This window comes from Ornithorhynchus anatinus, chromosome X2, assembly GCF_004115215.2.
Source record: "Ornithorhynchus anatinus isolate Pmale09 chromosome X2, mOrnAna1.pri.v4, whole genome shotgun sequence".
In the NCBI taxonomy this organism is placed as follows: domain Eukaryota; kingdom Metazoa; phylum Chordata; class Mammalia; order Monotremata; family Ornithorhynchidae; genus Ornithorhynchus; species Ornithorhynchus anatinus.
Genome location: NC_041750.1, coordinates 4,029,125 through 4,049,933, shown reverse-complemented (window position 1 = coordinate 4,049,933; position 20,809 = coordinate 4,029,125). Strand labels below are relative to the sequence as shown.

The 20,809-nt window shown below is 55.2% G+C and overlaps 1 protein-coding gene across 6 annotated transcripts in view; it reads left to right on the top strand.

The window, feature by feature from the left end:
- The window catches only part of UIMC1 (ubiquitin interaction motif containing 1), a 35,735-nt gene extending 15,816 nt beyond the window's left edge, over positions 1–19,919 (top strand). For 5 of the 6 annotated variants that reach the window (XM_029052355.1, XM_029052353.1, XM_029052354.2 and 2 more), the window contains 9 exons: positions 844–908; positions 2,770–2,855; positions 7,902–7,984; positions 8,961–9,138; positions 14,145–14,223; positions 16,617–16,755; positions 18,339–18,402; positions 18,962–19,004; positions 19,488–19,919. In XM_029052355.1, the coding sequence (XP_028908188.1) occupies positions 844–908; positions 2,770–2,855; positions 7,902–7,984; positions 8,961–9,138; positions 14,145–14,223; positions 16,617–16,755; positions 18,339–18,402; positions 18,962–19,004; positions 19,488–19,719 (969 nt within the window). In that variant the 3' untranslated portion in view covers positions 19,720–19,919. Of the gene's footprint in view, positions 1–843; positions 909–2,769; positions 2,856–7,901; positions 7,985–8,960; positions 9,139–14,144; positions 14,232–16,616; positions 16,756–18,338; positions 18,403–18,961; positions 19,005–19,487 lie in introns of those variants that run through there. The other variant, XM_029052358.2, reaches the window with a different exon arrangement.
- The last annotated feature ends 890 nt before the right edge of the window (positions 19,920–20,809 follow it).

Here is a 20,809-nt window from a genome sequence, read left to right as displayed (position 1 = left end):
CGAGCACTGTTCTAAGCACTGGGGTAGACATAGGGGAATCAGGTTGTCCCACGTGGGGCTCACAGTCTTAATCCCCATTTTACAGATGAGGGAACTGAGGCACAGAGAAGTTAAGTGACTCGCCCGCAGTCACACAGCCAAGTGGCAGAGCTGGGATTCGAACTCATGAGCCCTGACTCCAAAGCCCATGCTCTTTCCACTGAGCCACGCTGCTTCTCCGCCACTTGAGCCACTCGAGAGAATAGAATTCATTCATGCATTCAATCGAATTTGAGCACCTACTGTTTGCAGAGCACTGGACTTAGCATTTAGGAGAGTTCGATACAACAATTAATAGACATATTCCCTGCCCACCACAAGCTTACGATATAGTTGAGGGGGGAACGACGTGAATATAAATAGAGTTAGGAGACGTGGTTCCTGTCCCTAAGAAATTTATAGTGTGCAGAGCACTGTACTGAGTACTTGGGAGAATAGAGTTAGCAGATACTATCCCTGCCTTCAAGGAGCTTACAGTCTACCTTGTGCAGAGCAAGTGGACCCCGGGTTTCTCTCTATGGTTTTGCTTTGTGAGGGGAATCTGACATGCAGCGGTGAGTTCTGGATTCCCTCCCTCCCAACTTCTTGCTGGTCCCTTCTCTCCTTCTCCCTCCTGCCACCCTCACCACCTTCCCCTCCCTTCCACAGTCGGGAAACTGCTTATCTAAAAATCACGGGCTGACTCTGACTCCCGACGACTGCGGGAAGCCCGCTCCTATCCTTCCTCGTGGCTCGGGAATCGCTGCGGAGAGTGGGAAGGTGGAGCCGGCTGATGCGGTGACATGGGTATTTTCTTTTTTTCAGCCCTCGCAGGGGCTGTTTCCCGGGGACCCGCCCAAGGAAGGGGAGACCAGGCAGATCACACACAGGTGAGGGGTTGCCCGGATGGGAGTGGGAGCCGGGGGAAACATCTATGCTAAGAGCAGCCGGGGAGACACCCTCCACCCCCCCAGCCGCCAAGATGGGGCTAATGGATAGCACACCTGAGAAAAGCAGCATGCAGCCTGATGGATAGAGCAAGGACCTGGGAGTCAGAAGGCCCTGGGTTCTAGTCCCGGCTTTGCCTCTTGTCTGCTTTGTGACTTGGAGCAAGTCACTTCACTTCTCTGGGCCTCAGTTCCCTCATCTGTAAAAAGGGAATTAAGATTGTGAGCCCCGTGTGGGACATGGACCGTGTCCAACCTGATTTACTTGTATGTTCCCCAAGACTTAAAGCAGTTCCTGGAACACAATAAGCGCTTAAAACAGCCAGTCTAATTTATCGAGTGCTTACAGTGAACCGTATTAAGTGCTTGGAAACGTCCAATAGAACAAAATACAAATACCACAGAAGCCAAACAGGGCTGATGAGGTCCCAGGCCCATCTTCAGGGCATTGCAGAATTCCGTTTCCCACATGCCGTTCTGTCTAACCCACTCTCCCTCTCCGCTAGAGGGACCGGGTGGCCGGCAGCTCGGGTCTTCTTTCACCCGGGGGTCTTCTTCTCCCCAAATCCAAAAGTCCAGGAGTCCTCTCTTGACCAGACAGATGGCCAAACTAGAGACAAAGACTGGGCATCGGTCAAGGGCCCCCTTAGGCAAATTTCTTGGGCTGGTCTGATGGTGAGCCTGGTTTCCTGCGCCCCGTTGATGGCACGAGTGTGTTTAACACTTGCTGCTGCTCGAACCGTCTTGGGAGTGGTTGTAATCGGAGCGAGGTGTCCGCTTCCCGGCTGGCGAGCTTGGGGCCGGCAGATGCGGCTTTCTAGTCGGTGGTTGCCGTGGTTCTATTCTTGGGCACTAGGAGGTTGATGGCTAGCAGGCAGAGTGGTTTGACTAGAAATTGATTAGCCCGTTTTCAGAAATATCAGCCAGCGGTTTTGCCCTGGGCCTTCTAGATGGGGCTCTGTTGTCCCTCGCAGAGTGGACGGTGCCCAACTTGGGTTTATAAGACAGGCCCTGAAATGGGAGAGAAGGAGAGGCGGGGAGAGAGAGAGAGCACATTTGTCATTTCCTGTCAGGATTTAGTTATCCCTCCTGAATTGATAGTGGCTCTCCCCTCTCCTCACTGTGGTTCCAGGTTTATTTTTGTTTTTTTTAATAGTCTTTGTTAAGCACCTATTATATGCCAGGCACCATGCCAGGTGCTGGGGTGGATGCAAGCTAATCAGGTTGGACACAGTCCCTGTCCCACAGGGGGCTTATGATCTTAATCCCCATTTACAGATGAGGGAACTGAGGCCCAGAGAAGTGAAGCGACTTGCTCGAGGACACTCAGGTGGCGGAGCCGGGATTTAAACCCAGGTCCTCCGGCTCCCAGGCCCGGGCTCTGTCTACTAGGCCCCACTGCTTTTTGACAGGGTTGACTGGGGAGCTTGTGTGTGTGAAGTTAGCTTCCTGAGAGGTCAGCCAGAGTTACCCAAAAGCTCCATGAGGTACGGAGGGGGATGATCCGGACCCCCCACCCTCTCCTCACCGTGCCCGCTTACACCAGGATGGGGAGGGAGGGCTAGCAGGGAGGAGTCTCTCCCAGTTAAGTGCCACACAAAAGGAATCATCATCTCAAAATAGGAGCTGCTGCTGCCGAAAGCGGGGATTTGAGAGAGCGGGGAAAAGGAGCAGACAGATGGGAGGAAAACTAGCGTGAGGTCAGAGGGGAGCGGTCAGGAGAATTCCGTGGCCGCGCTTCTGTTTGTTGACCGATTTCTTCTGTCTCCCGCCGGGCCCGGGGACAACCTGCCGCCGCTGCCAGCCCCACCGCCTGGACACCACTGACCAATGCGAGAAGCCCAGCTGCCGCCCCCGGAAGCCCGCCGGAGGAAATCACCGTCTGTCCCGGTAAGGGCGCACTGTCGTCTTCAGAAGGTCTTGGGTTCTAATCCCGGCCTTGCCACTTGTCTGCCGTGTGGCCGCGGGCAAGTCATTTAACCACTCTGTGCTTCAGTTACCTCATCTGTTAAATGGAGGTTAAGACGGTGAGCCTTATGCGGCACAGGGTCTCTGCCCAACCCAATTTGCTGGTATCCACCCCAATGCTTAGGACGGTGCCTGGCACATAGAAGCACTTAACAGATGCTATAGTATTATTATTATCACCTTCTGATTGAGCATCTTAGCCATCGGCAGATCGCCGAGCTTCTTCCCGTTCTGTTTCTGGCCCGTGCCCTTGGGTGGTCGGAAGTCAGCATTACCCGCTAGCTTTTCGACCGCAGAGCCTCTGGCAGGATTGGGCATCCAGCTCCCCATCCCCTCTCCGCTCAGATTTTCCCACACTGGAAACGGACATGGATCTTTCGTTGACTCGGTGCACCACTTTTGTCCGAGATTTCTTGATTAACAGTGGCTTCTGAGCAGATGGGAGCCCTTGTTTGGCTTGGGGGAGTAGGGGGTGGGGGTTCAGGCCGTTTCTCGGCGTGGTTTCGTTACCCGGTGGTGGGGGTCTGAGAAGAACGAATTTGGCTCCCAGGACCCCCCTCGTGACTTGCCGATGACCTGAAGATGAGACACTTGGGGGATACGCCCACAGGTTTATGGGGATGATCGGGAAATGGGGGAGGGAAAATATCTCCCCAGCTGTTCTGGGGCAGTGAATCAGTTCACTCTGTATCTGTTCACAATGAATTGCGTGACATGGTTCAACACTTAAGCCCCTTGGGAGAAAGGAAGTCAGAGCTGCCATCATTAAGCACCCTCCTCTCTGGCTTCTAGATTTTCCGCCTGTCTCGTCCACTGGGCCCTGTAATCTCCTTGAGATCAGGGATCGTTTTTTCCTCCCTTTATTGGATTCTCCCAATCAATCAGTTGTATTTACAGTAGACCTGAAGCTCCTTGTTAACTCTGTTGGACTCTCCAAAGAATCTGGTGCAGGATCTACTACTCAGCATATCTACTAAGCATACTAAGCGTATCAACTAATATCTACTAAGCGCTAGGGTAGATACAAGATCATCAGGTTCCACGGTGGGCTCGCAGCCTTAGTAAGAGGGCGAACAGGTATTGAGTCCCCATCTTGCAGATGAGGGAACCAAGGCCCAGGAAGGTGAGGTGACTTGCTCCAGGTCACACAGCAGACGACCGGCGGAGCTGGCATTAGAACCCAGGTCCCCTGGCTTCCACTGGACCAAACTGCTTCTGCTTCTTTAACACACGATTAATGACGGGGTCGGGGCGAGGAAGGGGATGACTGAGGTGAGACAGCTTTTTTGATCCTCAGTTGCTGCCCTTAACCCGGTAATTTAGTCCAAAGGTTTGCTGACGTATTCCACTCCGGAAGGGTCCAAGGTTTCAGTGACCCAAGGCGTCGGTTTCCCCGGCCTCCCAGGGCCAGCTGACCCCTACCATCAAGTCCGGCAGCTCATTCGGCTCAACAGAGAGAACGCCGAGGCACGGGGCCAGTTCGGGGGAGCAGGGGAGGAGGGGGTCCTCCCCCACCTCATTATCGCAAACTCCCCCGGCTGGCCCCGAGGCTCCGAAATAGAGCACCTGCTTGGTGTCGCCCTGTTGGTTGAGAAACGAGAGACGTTACGACAGGAAGTTGCCTCCTTCATGTGTTCGGGCTGCCGGCTCCTCGTGTTTCCGAGGTACCGGCCCCCTGCTTTCTGCTCCTGTCACGCTCAGACATTTCTCTCATTCATTCATTCTGTCGTATTTTTTGAGCGCCTGCTGTGTGCAGAGCACTATACTGGGTACCTGGGAGACTACAGTATAACAACAAACAGACACATTCCCTGCCCACAACGAGTCTACTGTCTAGACGGGGCTCCCCTCCCCCCATCATCCCGCCGGCAGCGCCATTGTGAAACCCGGCATTGTGGAAATCTATGTCTCTGCGCCCTGGGAGAGAGAGATCTCTTTCTTCACCCATCTCCTCCCCTCCTGTTGAATGGGGAGCAGACATTTCCACATTCAGATTGCGTCCAGGCAGCCGACCGATGTCTAAAATAGAGCCGCCCACAGCTGCTGCCCCAGAGTCAGTTTTGTCCGAAATACTGCTTTTTCTTTTAAAAATTATCAATTAATTTAGAATAAATCATTATTATTATTTATTATTATAGTATTAAGTGCTTACTATGTGCCAGGCCCTTTACTAAGCCCTGGGGTGGATACAAGCAAATCAAGTTGGACACAGTCCCTGTCCCATATGGGGCTCACACTCTTAATCCCCATTTACAGATGAGAGAACTGAGGCCCAGAGAAGTGAAGTGACTTGGCCACTGGTCTGTCCTTCCGACCAGTTGGTTGGGGCTCGTCGTACGTGCATACTCACACATAGACGTTTCTATGTCTGTAATAATAATATTGGTATTATTAAGTGCCTATTTTGTGCCAGGCCCTGTATTAAGCCCTGGGGTAGATACAAGCTAATCAGGTTGGACACAGTCCCCATCCCACGTGGGGCTCATGGTCTTAATGCCCATTTTACAAATGAGAGACCTGAGGTACAGAGAAGTGAGGTGATTTGCCCAAGGTCACAGAGCAGGCAAGTGATGGAGCTGGGATTAGAACCCATATCCTTCTGACTCCCAGGCCTTAGCTCTATCCAGTAGGCCACATTGCTTCTCGCAACGGGGTATGGCTGTGTATGTCCGTGTGTTTATGTGTCTGCCGGTGCGTGGTGGGCCCTGTGTCTGTCTCTGCGTCTCCGTATAATCAACACGATCAGGTCTGAGCTCCCCAAAGTCACCCCTCCGCCTCTCCCCCCCCCCAACAACCCCCTCCCCTACTTTCCCATCCTTCCCTGCAGTATCCTCAGAGGAGATCTCCTCCCTCCTCGCAAGTGCCACCCCCTCCACCTGCGCCTCGGACCCCATTCCCTCTCACCTTCTTAAAACCATCGCCCCTGCCCTCCTCCCTTCCTTAACTTCTATTTTTAACCACTCAATCTCCAAGGGCTCCTTCCCCTCTGCCTTCAAACATGCCCACGTCTCCCCCATCCTAAAAAAACCCGCTCTTGACCCCACTTCCCCCTCCAGTTATCGTCCTATCTCCCTACTACCCTTCCTTTCCAAAATCCTAGAACGAGTCGTCTACAATCGATGCCTAGAATTCCTTAACTCCCATTCTCTCCTAGACCCCCTCCGATCTGGCTTCCGTCCCCTCCACTCTACCGAGACTGCTCTCTCTAAGGTCACCCGTGACCTCCTTCTTGCCAAATCCAATGGCTCCTACTCCATTCTGATCCTCCTTGACCTCTCTGCTGCCTTTGACACTGTCGACCATCCCCTCCTCCTCCATACCTTATCTCACCTCGGCTTCACGGACTCTGTCCTCTCCTGGTTCTCCTCTTACCTCTCTGGCCGATCATTCTCGGTCTCCTACGCCGGAGCCTCCTCCCCCTCCCATCCTTTAACTGTTGGAGTTCCTCAAGGGTCAGTTCTTGGCCCTCTTCTGTTCTCCATTTACACTCACTCCCTCGGTGAACTCATCCGCTCTCACGGCTTTGACTACCATCTCTACGCAGATGACACGCAGATCTACATCTCCGCCCCTGTCCTCTCCCCCTCCCTTCGGGCTCGCATCTCCTCCCGCCTCCGGGACGTCTCCACCTGGATGTCGGCCCGCCACCTAAAACTCAACATGAGCAAGACTGAGCTCCTCATCTTCCCTCCCAAACCCGGTCCGCTCCCAGACTTCCCTATCACCGTGGATGGCACGACCATCCTTCCCGTCCCGCAGGCCCGCAGTCTCGGTGTCATCCTTGACTCGTCCCTCTCGTTCACCCCACGCATCCTATCCGTTACCGAGACCTGCCGGTTTCACCTCTACGATATCGCCAAGATCCGCCCTTTCCTCTCCACCCAAACGGCTACCTTACTATTACGGGCTCTCGTTATATCCCGGCTAGACTACTGTGTCAGCCTTCTCTCTGACCTCCCTTCCTCCTCTCTCGCCCCGCTCCGGTCTATTCTTCACTCCGCTGCCCGGCTCATCTTCCTGCAGAAACGATCCGGGCATGTCACTCCCCTTCTTAAACAACTCCAGTGGTTGCCTATCGACCTCCGCTCCAAACAAAAACTCCTCACTCTAGGCCTCAAGGCTCTCCATCACCTTGCCCCTTCCTACCTCTCCTCCCTTCTCTCTTTCTACCGCCCACCCCGCACGCTCCGCTCCTCTGCCGCCCACCTCGCCGTCCCTCGGTCTCGCCTATCCCGCCGTCGACCCCTGGGTCACGTCCTCCCGCGGTCCTGGAACGCCCTCCCTCCTCACCTCCGCCAAACTGATTCTCTTTCCCTCTTCAAAACCTTACTTAAAAATCACCTCCTCCAAGAGGCCTTCCCAGACTGAGCTCCTCTTCCCCCTCTACTCCCTCTGCCATCCCCCCTTTACCTCTCCGCAGCTAAAGCCTCATTTTCCCCTTTTCCCTCTGCTCCTCCACCTCTCCCTTCCCATCCCCACGGCACTGTACTCGTCCGCTCAACTGTATATATTTTCGTTACCCTATTTATTTTGTTAATGAATTGTACATCGCCTCGATTCTATTTAGTCGCCATTGTTTTTACGAGATGTTCTTCCCCTTGACGCTGTTTAGTGCCATTGTTCTTGTCTGTCCGTCTCCCCCGATTAGACCGTAAGCCCGTCAAACGGCAGGGACTGTCTCTATCTGTTGCCGACTTGTTCATCCCAAGCGCTTAGTACAGTGCTCTGCACATAGTAAGCGCTCAATAAATACTATTGAATGAATGAATGAACACGTACACTCACCCATCTGGGTGCCGTCACCCTGTTGCGGGTTATTCTCGCCTGCTGGAACTGGGGGCCGGGGGAAACACACCTGATTTCTTCCAACGACAGAATCCCTGCAGCAGGCCTCCCGGAGGGCCGGCTGAGGGGAAGAGTGCTTGGAGGACAGGTTCCCCCAGAAGACGTCGCGTTCTTGTATTGCAGAGACGCAGCTAAGCCCGCCCAAGGCTTGTGACCTGGAGGGAGAGGAGGAGGCCTACTCAGCAGACAGAGAGCCAGCTCCTCAGGTAAGGACGCCGGCCTCAGCTCCCTCTGTACCGTAAGGACGCTGACGTTGGGGGAGACGCCTGCCTCAGTTCCCTCTAGACTGTAAGGATGCTGCCATGGGGAAATGCCTACTTCAGCTCCCTTTAGACTGTAAGGACACCAACGTGGAGGGGAGACGCCTGCCTCAGCTCACTCTAGATTGTAAGGATACCATCGTGCGGGGGAGATGCCCGCCTCTAGACCGTAAGGATGCCGGTGGGCAGGAGACGACTACCTCAGCTCCCTCTAGACTAAAGGCACCGGAGGAGAGATGAGTGGGGGGAGATGCCTGCCTCAGCTCCCTCTAGACTATAACTCTAAGCTCCTTGTGGGCAGGAACGTGTCTTCCAACACTTTCATTCCTTCATTCAATTCAGTCGTATTTATTGAGCACTAACTTTGTTAGGCACGTCGTAAGTGCTTAACAGATACCAGAAAAAAACCTATATAGGCTACGCCCAGGGGAGGGCGAATAGGGTGGAGAGATGAGAGGATAGTCAGGGAAGCCTTCCTGGTTGAGATGTGATTTTGGAATCATTGCTATTTATCGAGTGCTTACTGAGTGCGGAGCACCGTGCTGAGTACTTGGGAGAGTACTCAGAGTTGGTCGGCTCGTCTACGATTGCTTTGGAAGATAGGGAGAGCGGTGGTCCGTCGGTCACAGAGGGGGAAGGTGGAGAATCTGGGGCATGGAGAGGCAGGGCGGCGGGTTCGTTCATTCATTTGATCGTATTTATTGAGCGCTTACTGCGTGCAGGGCACTGTACTAAGCCGGAGGAGCTGAGAGTCCCGAGCTCATCCCCCTCCTCAGGTTCGCGCTCCGCCCGCCGGTGAAGACTTGGAACTTCGGCGAAGTCGGGGAAGGGAGTTGGCGGGCCGGGGCGCTGGAAGAGGTGCCCAGTTTGCGCTGGAGCCATCTTGCAGGCCAGACTGATCTTCCTCTCTCCTCACCCCCAGGCTGGCAGCCCCGAGGAGGAGCGGCAGCAGCAGGAGGAGGAGGACGAGGAGGAAGCGGCCTGGAGGCTCCAGGTGACATGTCCCCTGTGTGATCGGGGCTTCCCCGCCAGCACGATCCAGCAGCACGCCATGTTCTGCGACGGTTTCCTCGGGAAGCGGGAAAGCAAGCCGCCACCAGGTCAGCCCCGTTTTATTCCCTCTCCAGCTTCTACCCTCCCCCTCCTTCCCCGCCGTCAGTCAGTCGATCGTATTGTTTGAGTGCTTACTGTGTATTGAGCACTGTACTAAGCACTTGGGAGAGAACATTCCCTGCCCACAATGAGCTTACAGTCTAGAGGGGGAGACGGACATTAATATAAGTAAATTACAGATATGTACGTAAGTGCTCGTCGAGGGAATGCTTAGGTGAAAACGTCCTGTTTCCCCTGCCACTCCCGGGCCCTCCAACAAGCTTGCGGATTTTGGTACCTGAGCTACGGTGTCATCCCCCTGCCCATCTTTTATGGAGGCGCCTCTGGCCGGAGTGATAAGGGACCCGCGTGAAAAGTAGAACGACTGACAGCGGCCACCCTGCCGTTTCAAGGACTGTGTCCCACCTGTTCAGTCCACATCTATCCCAGCGCTTAGTGCAGGTCTGGGCACGTAGTAAGCGCTTAACAAATACCACCGTTATTATTATCGTATACCTACCCCCAACATCTTGTACGGTGCGTGGCTATAAGTGCTTAACAGGTACCAATTAACCAGTAGGATTAATAATAGGAAGATGCAACTCTTGCTCTGATCCCAGAATGTAGCAGAATCTGCCTCAGTGGCAGAACGGGATCCTGACTAAATAAACGTCTGCCTTCTGAGAACACTCCCCGAGACCCCGTCTTTGATGTCAAGCCTTCTTCCCCTCCCAGTCCCCCCCCCGACCTTCGGGGTTCACGCGCGGAGGAGAATTTCAGCTCAGCAGCTGTGTCAGATGAAACCTTCTCGTTCTGCCAGCCCCCAAATCTAGCTGACGAATAGCTGTGGGCTGAGTCGCCGCAAGTATCAGAAAGAGAACCACTGTCTGATTGCCAGGAAGGAAAGACTCGGGGTTTATCTAACCCTCCTGAAGCAATACCTCCGCTTCTTAGAATAAGGAAGTGCTCTAACATCGTGAAACAGTGTGGAGCTGTGGGATGGAGGTGACTTGCAGATGCAAATCACTGAGGGGTGGGAGCTTGTGACTCAAAGCGACAGAAACCGCCCCAATCTACTCACTTGACCTCACGCTCAAACAATCAGATGGTATCTACTGAGTGCTTAGTGTGTGCCAAGCACCGTACTAAGCGCTTGGGAGAGGACACTACGACAGAATTAGTAGAAACGTTCCCTGCCTATAACGAGCTTATCTTGGACCCCTTGCTCCACCCTCCCTCTTTCCGGGAACTCCCTCCCACTTCACATGCGGCAGACCGCCTATCTCCCCATCTTCAGAGTCCTCCCGAGGTTCACGTCTCCTCCAGGAAGTCTTCCCCGACAAGTCTATTATCAATTTCTTCCCACCCTATTACCCCACCTCAACCCCCAACTGCACTTCCATGTCACCTAACCCCACCTTTTTTTTAAAAATGGTATTTATTAATCGCTTACTCTGTGTGAACTACTGGTTTAGGTACAAATTAATTAGGTTAGATATAGTCCCTGGCCCTCATGGGGTTCATAATCTAAGTAGGAGGGAGAACAGGTATCCCCATTTCACAGTTGAGGATACTGAGGCCCAGTGAAGTGATTTGCCAAAGGTACCTATCACTTATTTTACTCTCTCTCCCCGGCTAGATTGAATGCTCCTTAAGGAGGACAGGAATTATAATAATAATAATGTTGGTATTTGTTAAGTGCTTACTATGTGCAGAGCACTGTTCTAAGCGCTGGGATTGATACAGGGTAATCAGGTTGGCCCACGTGAGGCTCACATTTAATCCCCATTTTACAGATGAGGTAACTGAGGCACAGAGAAGTTAAGTGACTTGCCCACAGTCACACAGCTGACAAGTGGCAGAGCAAGGAGTCGAACTCATGACCTCTGACTCCGAAGCCCAGGCTCTTTCCACTGAGCCACGCTGCTTCCCTGAGTTGTATCTTCTAACTCTTTTGGGCACCCCCAAGCATCTAATCCAGTGTTCTGCAGGCAATAGACCGTAAACTGCTTGAGGGCAGGGATCTCGTCTTAGGAATTGTAACTCTGACAGGCTCTCCCAAGTACCTAGTCCGGTGCTTTGCACACAGTAGACGTAAGCTCCACGAGGGCAGGGGTCGTGTCTCCTCACTCTGGCGGACTCCGGCTCCACCATGTCTGCCGTATGACCTCAGTTACGTCATCTGTAAAGTGGGGATTACGGCTGTGTCCAACCTGATTAGCTTGTATCTACCTCAGTGTTTAGAACAATGCCTGGCTCATTGTGAACACCAAATACCACAATTATTATTATCTGGAGAATGGCTGGAAGGCCTCTGTCCCAGACTTTTCTCCCCGTGTGGGACATAGACTTTGTCCAACCTGATTAGCTTGTATCTACCCAGCGCTTAGGACAGTGCCTGCCACATAGTTCCAGGTACTTTCAGGTGGCTACAGAGGGGGGATAGGCCCACACAACTCCCCATCCTTTAGCCTGGGAGTTGGGCATAGTTTCGGGGGTCAAGGGGAGCAGGGTATCAAGGCATCCGCGTCCAGGACCAGTGGCTTCTTTTAGGTCCGGGACCACGGCTCGGGCCAGAGGGATTCTGGAAAGGCTACCAATTTCGCCAGCCACAGCGGCTGCAGTTTTGAGGCCAAGCAAAGGCCTTAAATCGCCCCGGCTGCTAGGCATCCCCCTCACAAACGTGAAATTAGCCCGCGATCCTCCCCCCCCCCCGCTTAGGAGAGGAAGGAACCCAGCCATCCCAGCCACCCGACCTCGAAATGGGCTTTCAGCTCCCGTGTCCATTTGCTGCCCTCCCTCCACTGGTCCAGGCCTCGTGCCACCTGAACCAGGCCTTGCCCTCTGACTTCACGGGGAGGACCCTCCCGGCAGGACCTCTCAACGAGCCGACTCGGAATCCCACGCTCCGAGCGCCTTCCTGATCCGCCCGGAGATGGCTCAGGGTCAGTAACCCAATCTAATGCTGCTTAATTGGATTCACCCTCCGGGACCCCTGGGCTGTGTAAACCATGACAAATTGCGGCATTTTCCCGTTCTAATCGGAATCTCCATGTCCCCTGGTCCTCGGCCTTTGCGTAGCTTTTGATCCAGGACTTTGAGGGCCTCGTCTGAGGAAGGCAGCTCACCTCGTGAGATGTTAACCTTTTTTTTTTTCTTTTAATGGTATTTGTTAAGAGATTACTATGTGATAGGCACTCTACTAAGTGCTGAGGTGGATACAAGGTAATCAGGTTGGACAAAATCCCTGTCCCATATGGGGCTCACAGTCGGAATCCCCATTTTACAGATGAGGGAATGGGGTGCAGAGTAGAAAAGCGACTTGCCCCAGGTCACACAGCAGAGTGTTGGGACTGGGACTAGAACCCAGGTCCTTCTGTGTCCCAGGCCCATGCTCTATCCATTAAGCTATGTTGCTTCTCTAGTTCAGTGCTCTGCACACAGTAGGTGTAAATTCCTTAAAGAAAGGCATCATGTCTCCTAACACTATGGGTCCTTTCCCAAGCGCTTAGTTGAGTGTTCCACACGCAGTAAATGCTCAGTAAGCACCATTGATTGATTGACTCCTCAGCCCTTAAACGTTCCCAGATTGCATCAGCCCTCACGAGACAGCTCCAGGCACAGCCAATTAATTCCTCTGGATCCCACCCCGTTCTCTCTTGTTCCCAACACCTCTGAGTCTGAAGTCGAGCCAACGGACCGGTCACCGGTTTGCCGACTCTCACCCCAGCCATGTCCGGTCCATCTCCTTTCCCTTCCAACTAATCAATTAGTGGCATTTATTGAGCTCTTACGGCACACTACGCCTTTGGGAGAGTACAGTACAACTGAGTTGGTAGACAGTCCCTGCCCATAGGACCTCACGGACTTACTCTTTGCAGAGCACTAAGCGTTTGAGAGAGAACAGTTGAATAGAATTGATAGGTACAATTCCCCGTCCTCTAACCTAGTCCGCTGTGTACGGATCACCGTGCCAAACCCTTGGGAGAGCGCAATGGAAGAGACGTATTCCCTGCCCACAATAAATACCACCAGTTGATTGGTCGCCCAGCTCCAGCACGGCTCGAGAACCGCGTGAGATTCACCTCCTCCACTGTGCTTTCCCAGAATCCCCTTTAGCCTTGAGAGGGCCCAAGGGCCCTTCCGAACAGTAGAACATCCCGTCTTCTCAGCCCAAGTGGCTCCATCCGGAAAGTTCCGATGGAGAGACTGACTCCAGTGCGATTCCCCAGTGGAGCCCAGCCGCCTCCGGGCCGCTCCTGTGCTTAGGTAACGAATAAAGGAACCCTCTCCCCTCGCTCCTGGCCCTCTAAATGACTCCACAGCACCGCTGACACAAGCACAGAGCTGTCATCTTCGTGAGGGAGTGCTGTTCGGGACGCTCAGGTGATCTTGCCCGTAGGGGAGCTGAATTAGTGGGCGAAGACCCAGAGGTCCCCATCGCATCAGATGGAGCTCCGATCTCACACGGCTCTCACAGTCTAAGGGAAAGGACAGTAATAATAGTAATTGTGGTATTTGTTAAGCACTTACTATGTGCCAGGCACTGTTCTAAGCACTGGGGTGGATACAAGCAAATCAGGTTGGACACAGTCCCTGTCCCACATGCGGCTCACAGTCTTAATCCCCAAGTGATAGATGAGGGAGCTGAAGCACAGGGAAGTGAAGTGGCTTTTCCAAGGTCACCAAGAGCTGGGACTAAAATCTAGGTCCCTTGACTCCCAGGCCCGTGCTCTATCCACAAGGCCACGCTGCTTTTCTGAGTCGAGTCCCCATTTTACAAGGGTGGAGACTGAGGCCCAATGAAGTGACCTGCCCAAGGTCACCGGGCCCAGGCTCATTGCACAGGACTCTCTGCTTAGAGCCCTCTTCAGAGACAGTGCTCTCTCCCTTGGGCTCATCGCCAAACTGCCTTCCCCGTGCCTTGGGTTGGCGTGCTTCCAAGCCCTCGTAGCCCGGCGCTCAGCGGGCCCCAGCCTCCTGCCGGCTGACCCGCCCTCATTCTCGTTTGCAGTGCTGACCCGGAGTCGGAGGGAGCCCAGGGGCCGAAGCGACGGCGGGAGAGATGCCCACCCGCCCCCAGACATTGACAAGTAAGTAGGTACGCTCGTCTCTGCAGCTCTCGTTCCTTCTAAACCGCGGGCTCGCCCCCTCTTCCCCCGGGCCCCGGCGGGACCCTGCCTCACCTCCACCCCTGTCAGAGGCCATGAAGGATGCCCCTCCCCACCTCAGAAAAAGGCCAGAAACAGCCATGTCGTGGCTGTGAGCTGGCACATGGATGGGGCCTCAAAGCAGCCTTTGGGCCTTCCATCCTCCCCTCCCACATCACCACCCTGCAGTTGGGGTGCCCAAAGAACGGGCTTTTGCTGACTGCAGGCCGGCACGGTCCCCTCCTTAGTCTGACCACCCCCCTCAGGAAGGGTCCTGCTGAAAGGTGTCCCCCCAGGGGCTAGCTGACTCCCCACCATTCACTCATTCATTCATTCAATCAAATTTACTGAGCACTTATTGTGTGTAGAGCACTGTACTGAGCGCTTGGGAGTGTACAATGTAGCAATAAGCAGATACATTCCCTGCCCACACAAGCTCACAGTGTAGAGAACAGCACCAAAGGAAGGAGACTATCGTAAGAGGCTGCCCTGTTGATGGCTGGCCTGTTCGTCTCTCCAGACCATTAGACCCCACCCCACACCCCCGAGCACCTAACCCAGCACTCTGCAGGCAGGAGGCGCTCAGCAAATACCATCGATTGCTGGATGGGGTCCACCTTCCCGCATAGAGTATGGGCTTGGGAGTCAGAGGCCGTGGGTTCTAATCCCGGCTCCGCCACTTGTCTACTCTGTGACTTTGGGCAAGTCACTTCACTTCTCTGGGCGTAGTTACCTCGTCTGTAAAATGGGGATGAAGACTGTGAGCCCCACGTGGGATAACCTGATCACCTTGTATCTACCCCAGGGCTTAGAACAGTGCTTGACACATAGTAAGCACTTAACAAATACTATTATTATTATTATTATTATTATAAGGGGCCATCCTCAGCCCCATCCGAGCCACAGTAAGCCTCTGGAGAAAGAGATTCTACAACCACGGGTCAGGTTGATCCCAGGGCAAGTTGTCTTCCCTTTCGATCTAACCCGCATCCTGCCCACCGTGGTTGAGCAGGTGACAAGGGGCAGCGTTTTAAGGAAGTGAGGCTTCCCATTTCTACGGCCAAGAGTCTTGGGGAGCCCAGGACGGACCCTGGAGGACTCTGGGCTTTTCACTTCTCCGGCCAACCTTCCCCCCATTCCAACTCCCAAGACTCCCTTCCCCGGTCCCACCACCCCCATCCGGGCTGTGAGCAATAGTAATTTTGGTGTTTGTTGAGCACTTACTATGTGTCAGGTGCTGTAGTAAGCGCTGGGGTGGATACAAGCTAATTGGGTTGGACACAGTCCCTGTCCCTCGTGGGGCTCGCAGTCTTCATCCCCATTTTACAGATGGGAGAACTTAGGCACAGAGAAGTGAAGGGACTTGCCCAAGGACACATAGCAGACAAGTGGCAGAACTGGGATTAGAACCCAGGTCCTTCTGACTCCCGGCCCAGGGCTCTATCCAGTAGGCCCCCCTGCTTCTCTCCTACCCCTGCAGCCCAGCAGCGTCCGGGGAAGGCAGTGGGGGCCGAACCGCCCCAAAGGCTGTCTCTGAGGGGGTGGCCAGCCTAACGAGGGGGCCACGCTGACCCGCAACCAGCCAAATCCCGCTCCCCGGGCACCCGGGTGTGCCAGCTGTCCGGCGGTGATGGGGGAGGGAAGGATGGGCAGCCCAAAAGCCTCATCTAAGGTCTCATCTGAGGTCCGGCTTGCGGCCGAGATGTGGCAGACCGTTTTCGGCCTTTTTCTGAGCTCGAGAGGCGGGGAAAAGGGGGTAGGATGGGAGGGGTTTCGGGAGGGGATGACCCAGAAGGGCTCCCAGAAGACCCCTTGCTCCAAGCCTCAGCCGCTGTTGCCGGCTGTAAAATGGAGGAAGTCAGCGAATAGGCAGGGCTGATTTACTAATCGGAAGAGTTCAGCCACCCGAGTAAAAGCTGTCGCCTTGATTTACCGCCCTTCGGGGCTCCTCCTCCCATTGAGATTTCAACTCCCCCACCTTCCCCCGCCCCCGAAAGAACCATAACACTTCATTCCGGCGCCGTCTGACAGAATGGTTTACGTGCGAAGAGCGATCAGCGTTGTTAGAGGTAGTTAGAGGAGCCGATTTCATTATCACCCCGCTGGTAGAGCAGCGGGAGGACAGGGAAGCGGCCCGGCAGAACCGCTAATCACTCAGCCCTCCTGATTGGCATCGGGTTAGGTCGACGGGCCGCCCCGCTGAGCGAATCTGGACCGGTTGGCACGGGACTCTCGGCGGTAACGGCCCGGAGACGGGAAGGCGCCGTTTGTTGGAGACTCCCCCCGGCTCCACCACCCTCCCGTGACGCCTCTTCCCTCTCTCCCGGGGCGGGGAGGAGGGAGAAGTGTTATCTCTGCAGGTCCCTGGTGCCGTTCGCCGACTACCGGCGGCACGTCGACGACTGCCTTCGGACCTTGCAGGCCGGCCCGCCCCCGGACGGTCCCGGGAAGTCGCGGAGACCGAGGAGCGGGAAGGTGAGCTCCACGCCCCGGACCCAGGGGCTCCAGGCCCGAGGGGCCGCTCCGCCCACTAGCCCCGGTCCTGACCCCCAGCTCGGCCACTGGCTGGGGAGAGGCCTCTGTGAGTCGTTGTCCCACCATTCCTTCGCTCTCCCCTTACCCCCCTGGGCTGGTCCCGTGGGTCACTGAAAGGCCCAGTGACAAGGTTGTAAAGCTGAGGTGGGTGGGGGCCGAGTAATTATAATAATAACTGTGGTATCTGTTAAGCGCTTACAATGTGCCAGGCACTGTACGAAACACTGGGGTAAATACAAGCAAATGGAGTTGGACACGGTCCCCGTTCCGCATGGAGCTCAGTCTTAATCCCCATTTTACAGATGAGGGAACTGGCCCAGAGTAGGGAAGTGACTTGCCTAAGGCCACACAGCATACAAGTGGCAGAGCAAGGATTAGAATCCAGGTCCTCTGACTCCCAGGCCCGGGCTCTTTCCACTAGGCCATGATGCTTCTCTATCCAGAGTGCTGTGGTTCTTTCCTCTCCCCCACACTCACCATCCCCTACCGAAGTTTTCCAAATGGCCAAGACCCAGAAATTTTGGGGAGCCAACCGGCTGCCCTGATTGGGTACTGTAAGAGAAGCAATGTGGCCTAGTGGAAAGGGCTGAGGCCTGGGAGTCAGACGACCTGGGTTCTACACCCGTCTCTACCACTTGCCTGCTGGGTGACCTTCGGCGAGTCCCTTCACTTCTCCGGACCCCAGTTTCCGCCTCTGGAAAATGGGGACGAAATCCCCGTTCTCCCTCTTAGACTCCGTGCCCTGTTTGGAAAAGGGACTATGTCCAACCTGCCTATCTTGAGTCTACCCCAGCATTTAGCGCGATGTTTGACCCCTAGCACTATTATTTACCCATACGACAGTGATTATAATTGTTACTGTAAGTGGAGGCTGCAGACCCACCCCCAGAAATTGGATCCTGGAGGAGCAGGGAGGAAAGCCCGGCAGCTACGTCAGCCTAAGGTTACCCCTGAGTGCCCGGGGAAGATGGGTACATTCGGCAGCAGCCGCCTAAGTGGATGGCACGCGCCAGGGGCTGGCTCCGCACTGCAGCCGGGCGGAGAGTTCCCAATACCAACCCCTCGGGGAGGACGACTGACCACTTGGCTGAGCTGCCCAACGTTTTAGTCTAGGCTCCGGGTCCGAGGCGGGGCCGTCCGTCCTCTGAGCCGACGGCAGTGGGGTGTCTCAGGGTGACAGGTCAGGGATTTTGAGGGTGGGGGGCGACCACTGCCTACCAGGGGGCCGGATTTGGATGGTCACCCGTCAGCGCTTGCTGTTTGCCTGTCTCCCCGGGACTCTGGGCACGAGGGGCAGAGAGAGAATATATGAGTGAGAGTATATGCACGAATGTGTGTGCATGAGAGTATGTGCTGCATGGTGGGTGTGTGTGTGTGTTAGAAGGCAAACCTGGTTCCCACACCCATCTCCCCATCCCAAGAGGGACATGGGCTGGGCCTGGGAGTCTGGCCGGAGGAGCAGGCCGGCTCTCAGTGCCACCCAAGGGTGACACGTGTTTCTTTCTCCCCGCTCCCCGGGACAGGAAGGAGCCCGAAAGGAGGGCCGCCTCCTGAGCCTCCTGGAGCGGTCCGAGAGCAACGCCTCAGGTGAGGGACTCCGAGCCGGAGATCCGGGTGGCTTGTGCTTAGGCCGGGTCAGAGACGGCGCGAGAGCTGGTGACGAGGAGACCTTTGGCGGGGTCCGAGGGGGTGGGGGATGGTGGAGTCTGGGGGCAGTGGGGGAGTGAGAGGAAGTGGGCAGCTGCGGGGGAGGTCGTCAAGAAGGTCCACGAGGATGTTCAAGTCCCCAGGGGTCAGCGTAAGGGAGGAGAAAGGTGGGAGGAGAAAGGTGGGGAATTTCCTCAGAGAACTGGAGGTGAAGTTGGGAGAAGTCCTGGAGCCCCAGTAACTACAACCTTGGGGAATGACCGCTCCTGTAAGTACATGGCAGTTCCTGGAATATGGGGGGGGGGGGCGTCACAGGTCCCCCGCCCCGAAGTCCCCAATTCCGCCTGGGCCTGAAGGAGGAACATTTTGTCAGACCCTTCTGCCGCCCCCAAGTTAGCAAGTGTGGTAGGGGTCACCCCTTCTCTGCCCACCGCGGGGCACCATCCACAGAGAAGCCTGTAGGAAAAACAAGTACCCCGCAACTTTCCTGTCGTCACAGATGCCGATGGGAAGCTGGGGTCCTCAGAAGGCGGAGCCTTCAGGTAAGATGGGGCCACGTTCAGGGAGGGCAACGTGCCAGGTGCAGCCCTAAGGTCAGGGGGGTGGGAAGAAAAGGGAGGACGGTTTGGGAACGTCATAGGCAGCCCCAGCTTACACGAAGGTGGGAGTGTTGGCCAGGAGGGGCCTGGAGATTTGGGAGCGAGGAGGGATGGCGTGGAGCAAAGTGGCACCGTTGGGGTCCTGGATCCCCGGTTCCCCGAGGTGTCCCGCCCGGGCAGCTTGGCCTACGGGGCACGATCCTCTCTCCGGGGCGTCTTTTGGCTTTGTAGCTCCACTCCGGGAAAGCAGCCGGGGTCATGGCCGGGACAGGGGAGCAGGCTCCATCCCAGGGGAGGTCCGGCCAGCTGGAACGTTACAGAGGCCTCAGGGAGGTGGCCGGCCCCGCCCGGGGCCAGGGTGATTGGCGGGGGGCGGAGACCCCGTTTGGGCCCGTTTGATCTTCTCTCGCTGGCCTCCTCCCCCAGGCCCCTCTCAAGGACAGAGGAGGAGGACGGAGGGGCGGCCGCCGGCCCCAGCTGGGAAGGCTGCAGTCGCCTCTCACCCCTGGACCTGAACGACGACGACTCCCCCATCAAGTCCTTCGTTTCCATCTCGGAGGCCACAGATTGCCTGGTGGACTTTAAGAAGCAGCTGTCCATCCGGCCGGGCGGCCGGGCCCAGACCAGAGCCGGCAGAGGAAGGAGGAGAAAATCCTGAGCCGGACCCCCCTCCCCTGCCCCCTCCGCCCGGCCGGGCCCCCCTCGCCAGCAGGCAGACCGGACCACCGCCGTATCTGACGTTTTCTAAGATTTGTACCGGGAGGCGATGTCCAGAGCCAGCGTTTTCTAGCTTGCCGTCGGAATTCCCTTAGTGCCGAAGAGAAAAATTTAAATATATTTATCTATGTTTTTATGAAATCCTGAAACCATAAGGTGGAAGTGTTGCGTGGCTACATTTCTTGGATCTGTTGTGGGGGGTCAGGGGTGGGGGGGGACGGGGAGTGGTCACCCCAGCTCAGCCAAAGCCTCACATGCGGTTTTCCTTCCAAGAAATGGCTCCAATCTGCTTGATCGTAGGGAAAAGGAGGAAATCCCAAATCCTGGAGAGAACCGGTGGCTTAGGGACCTCTGGATCAGCCAGACGATGGGTGAGATTTCCTGCACTTCTGCTGTGGCAGGAGGAGTAGACTTTACAGAGCCCCCTCAGGGTGGTGCACTGTACTAGGCGCTCGGGAAAGATAGGATAAAGTGACTTGTTCCCTGCCCACAAGGAATTTTCACTCTAATGGGGGTGAAAAAACAAAGCTATTTACGGTGGTCAAAAAGAAATAATAATTATGGTACTGGCTAAGCAGTTAATATGTGCCAAACGCTGTTCTAAACCCCTATCCCAATGGGCTCATCCTCTTAATGCCCATTTTAGAGATGAGGTAACAGGCCTAGAGAAGTGAAGTGACTTTACCGAGGTCACACAGCATACATACAGCGGAGCCAGGATTAGAACCTGTGTCCTTCTGACTCGCAAGCCGGTCCTCTAGCCACTAAGCCAAGAAATGAAAAGGATGTTTACATACAAGTACCAAGGTGGGTGAATGCAGTCAGTTCTATTTATTGAGTGCTGACTGTGCAGAGCACTGTACTAAATACTGGGGAGAGTACAAAAACAAACGGACACATTTCCTGCCCACAGCGAATTTATAGTGTAGGGGACGCAGTCTACGGTCTCTGCAGAGCACAGAACTCAGCCTTGGGAACATCTCCTGCCTTCAGGGAGGTTTATCCTCTACTGGGGCTTTTCTGCAGTTTTC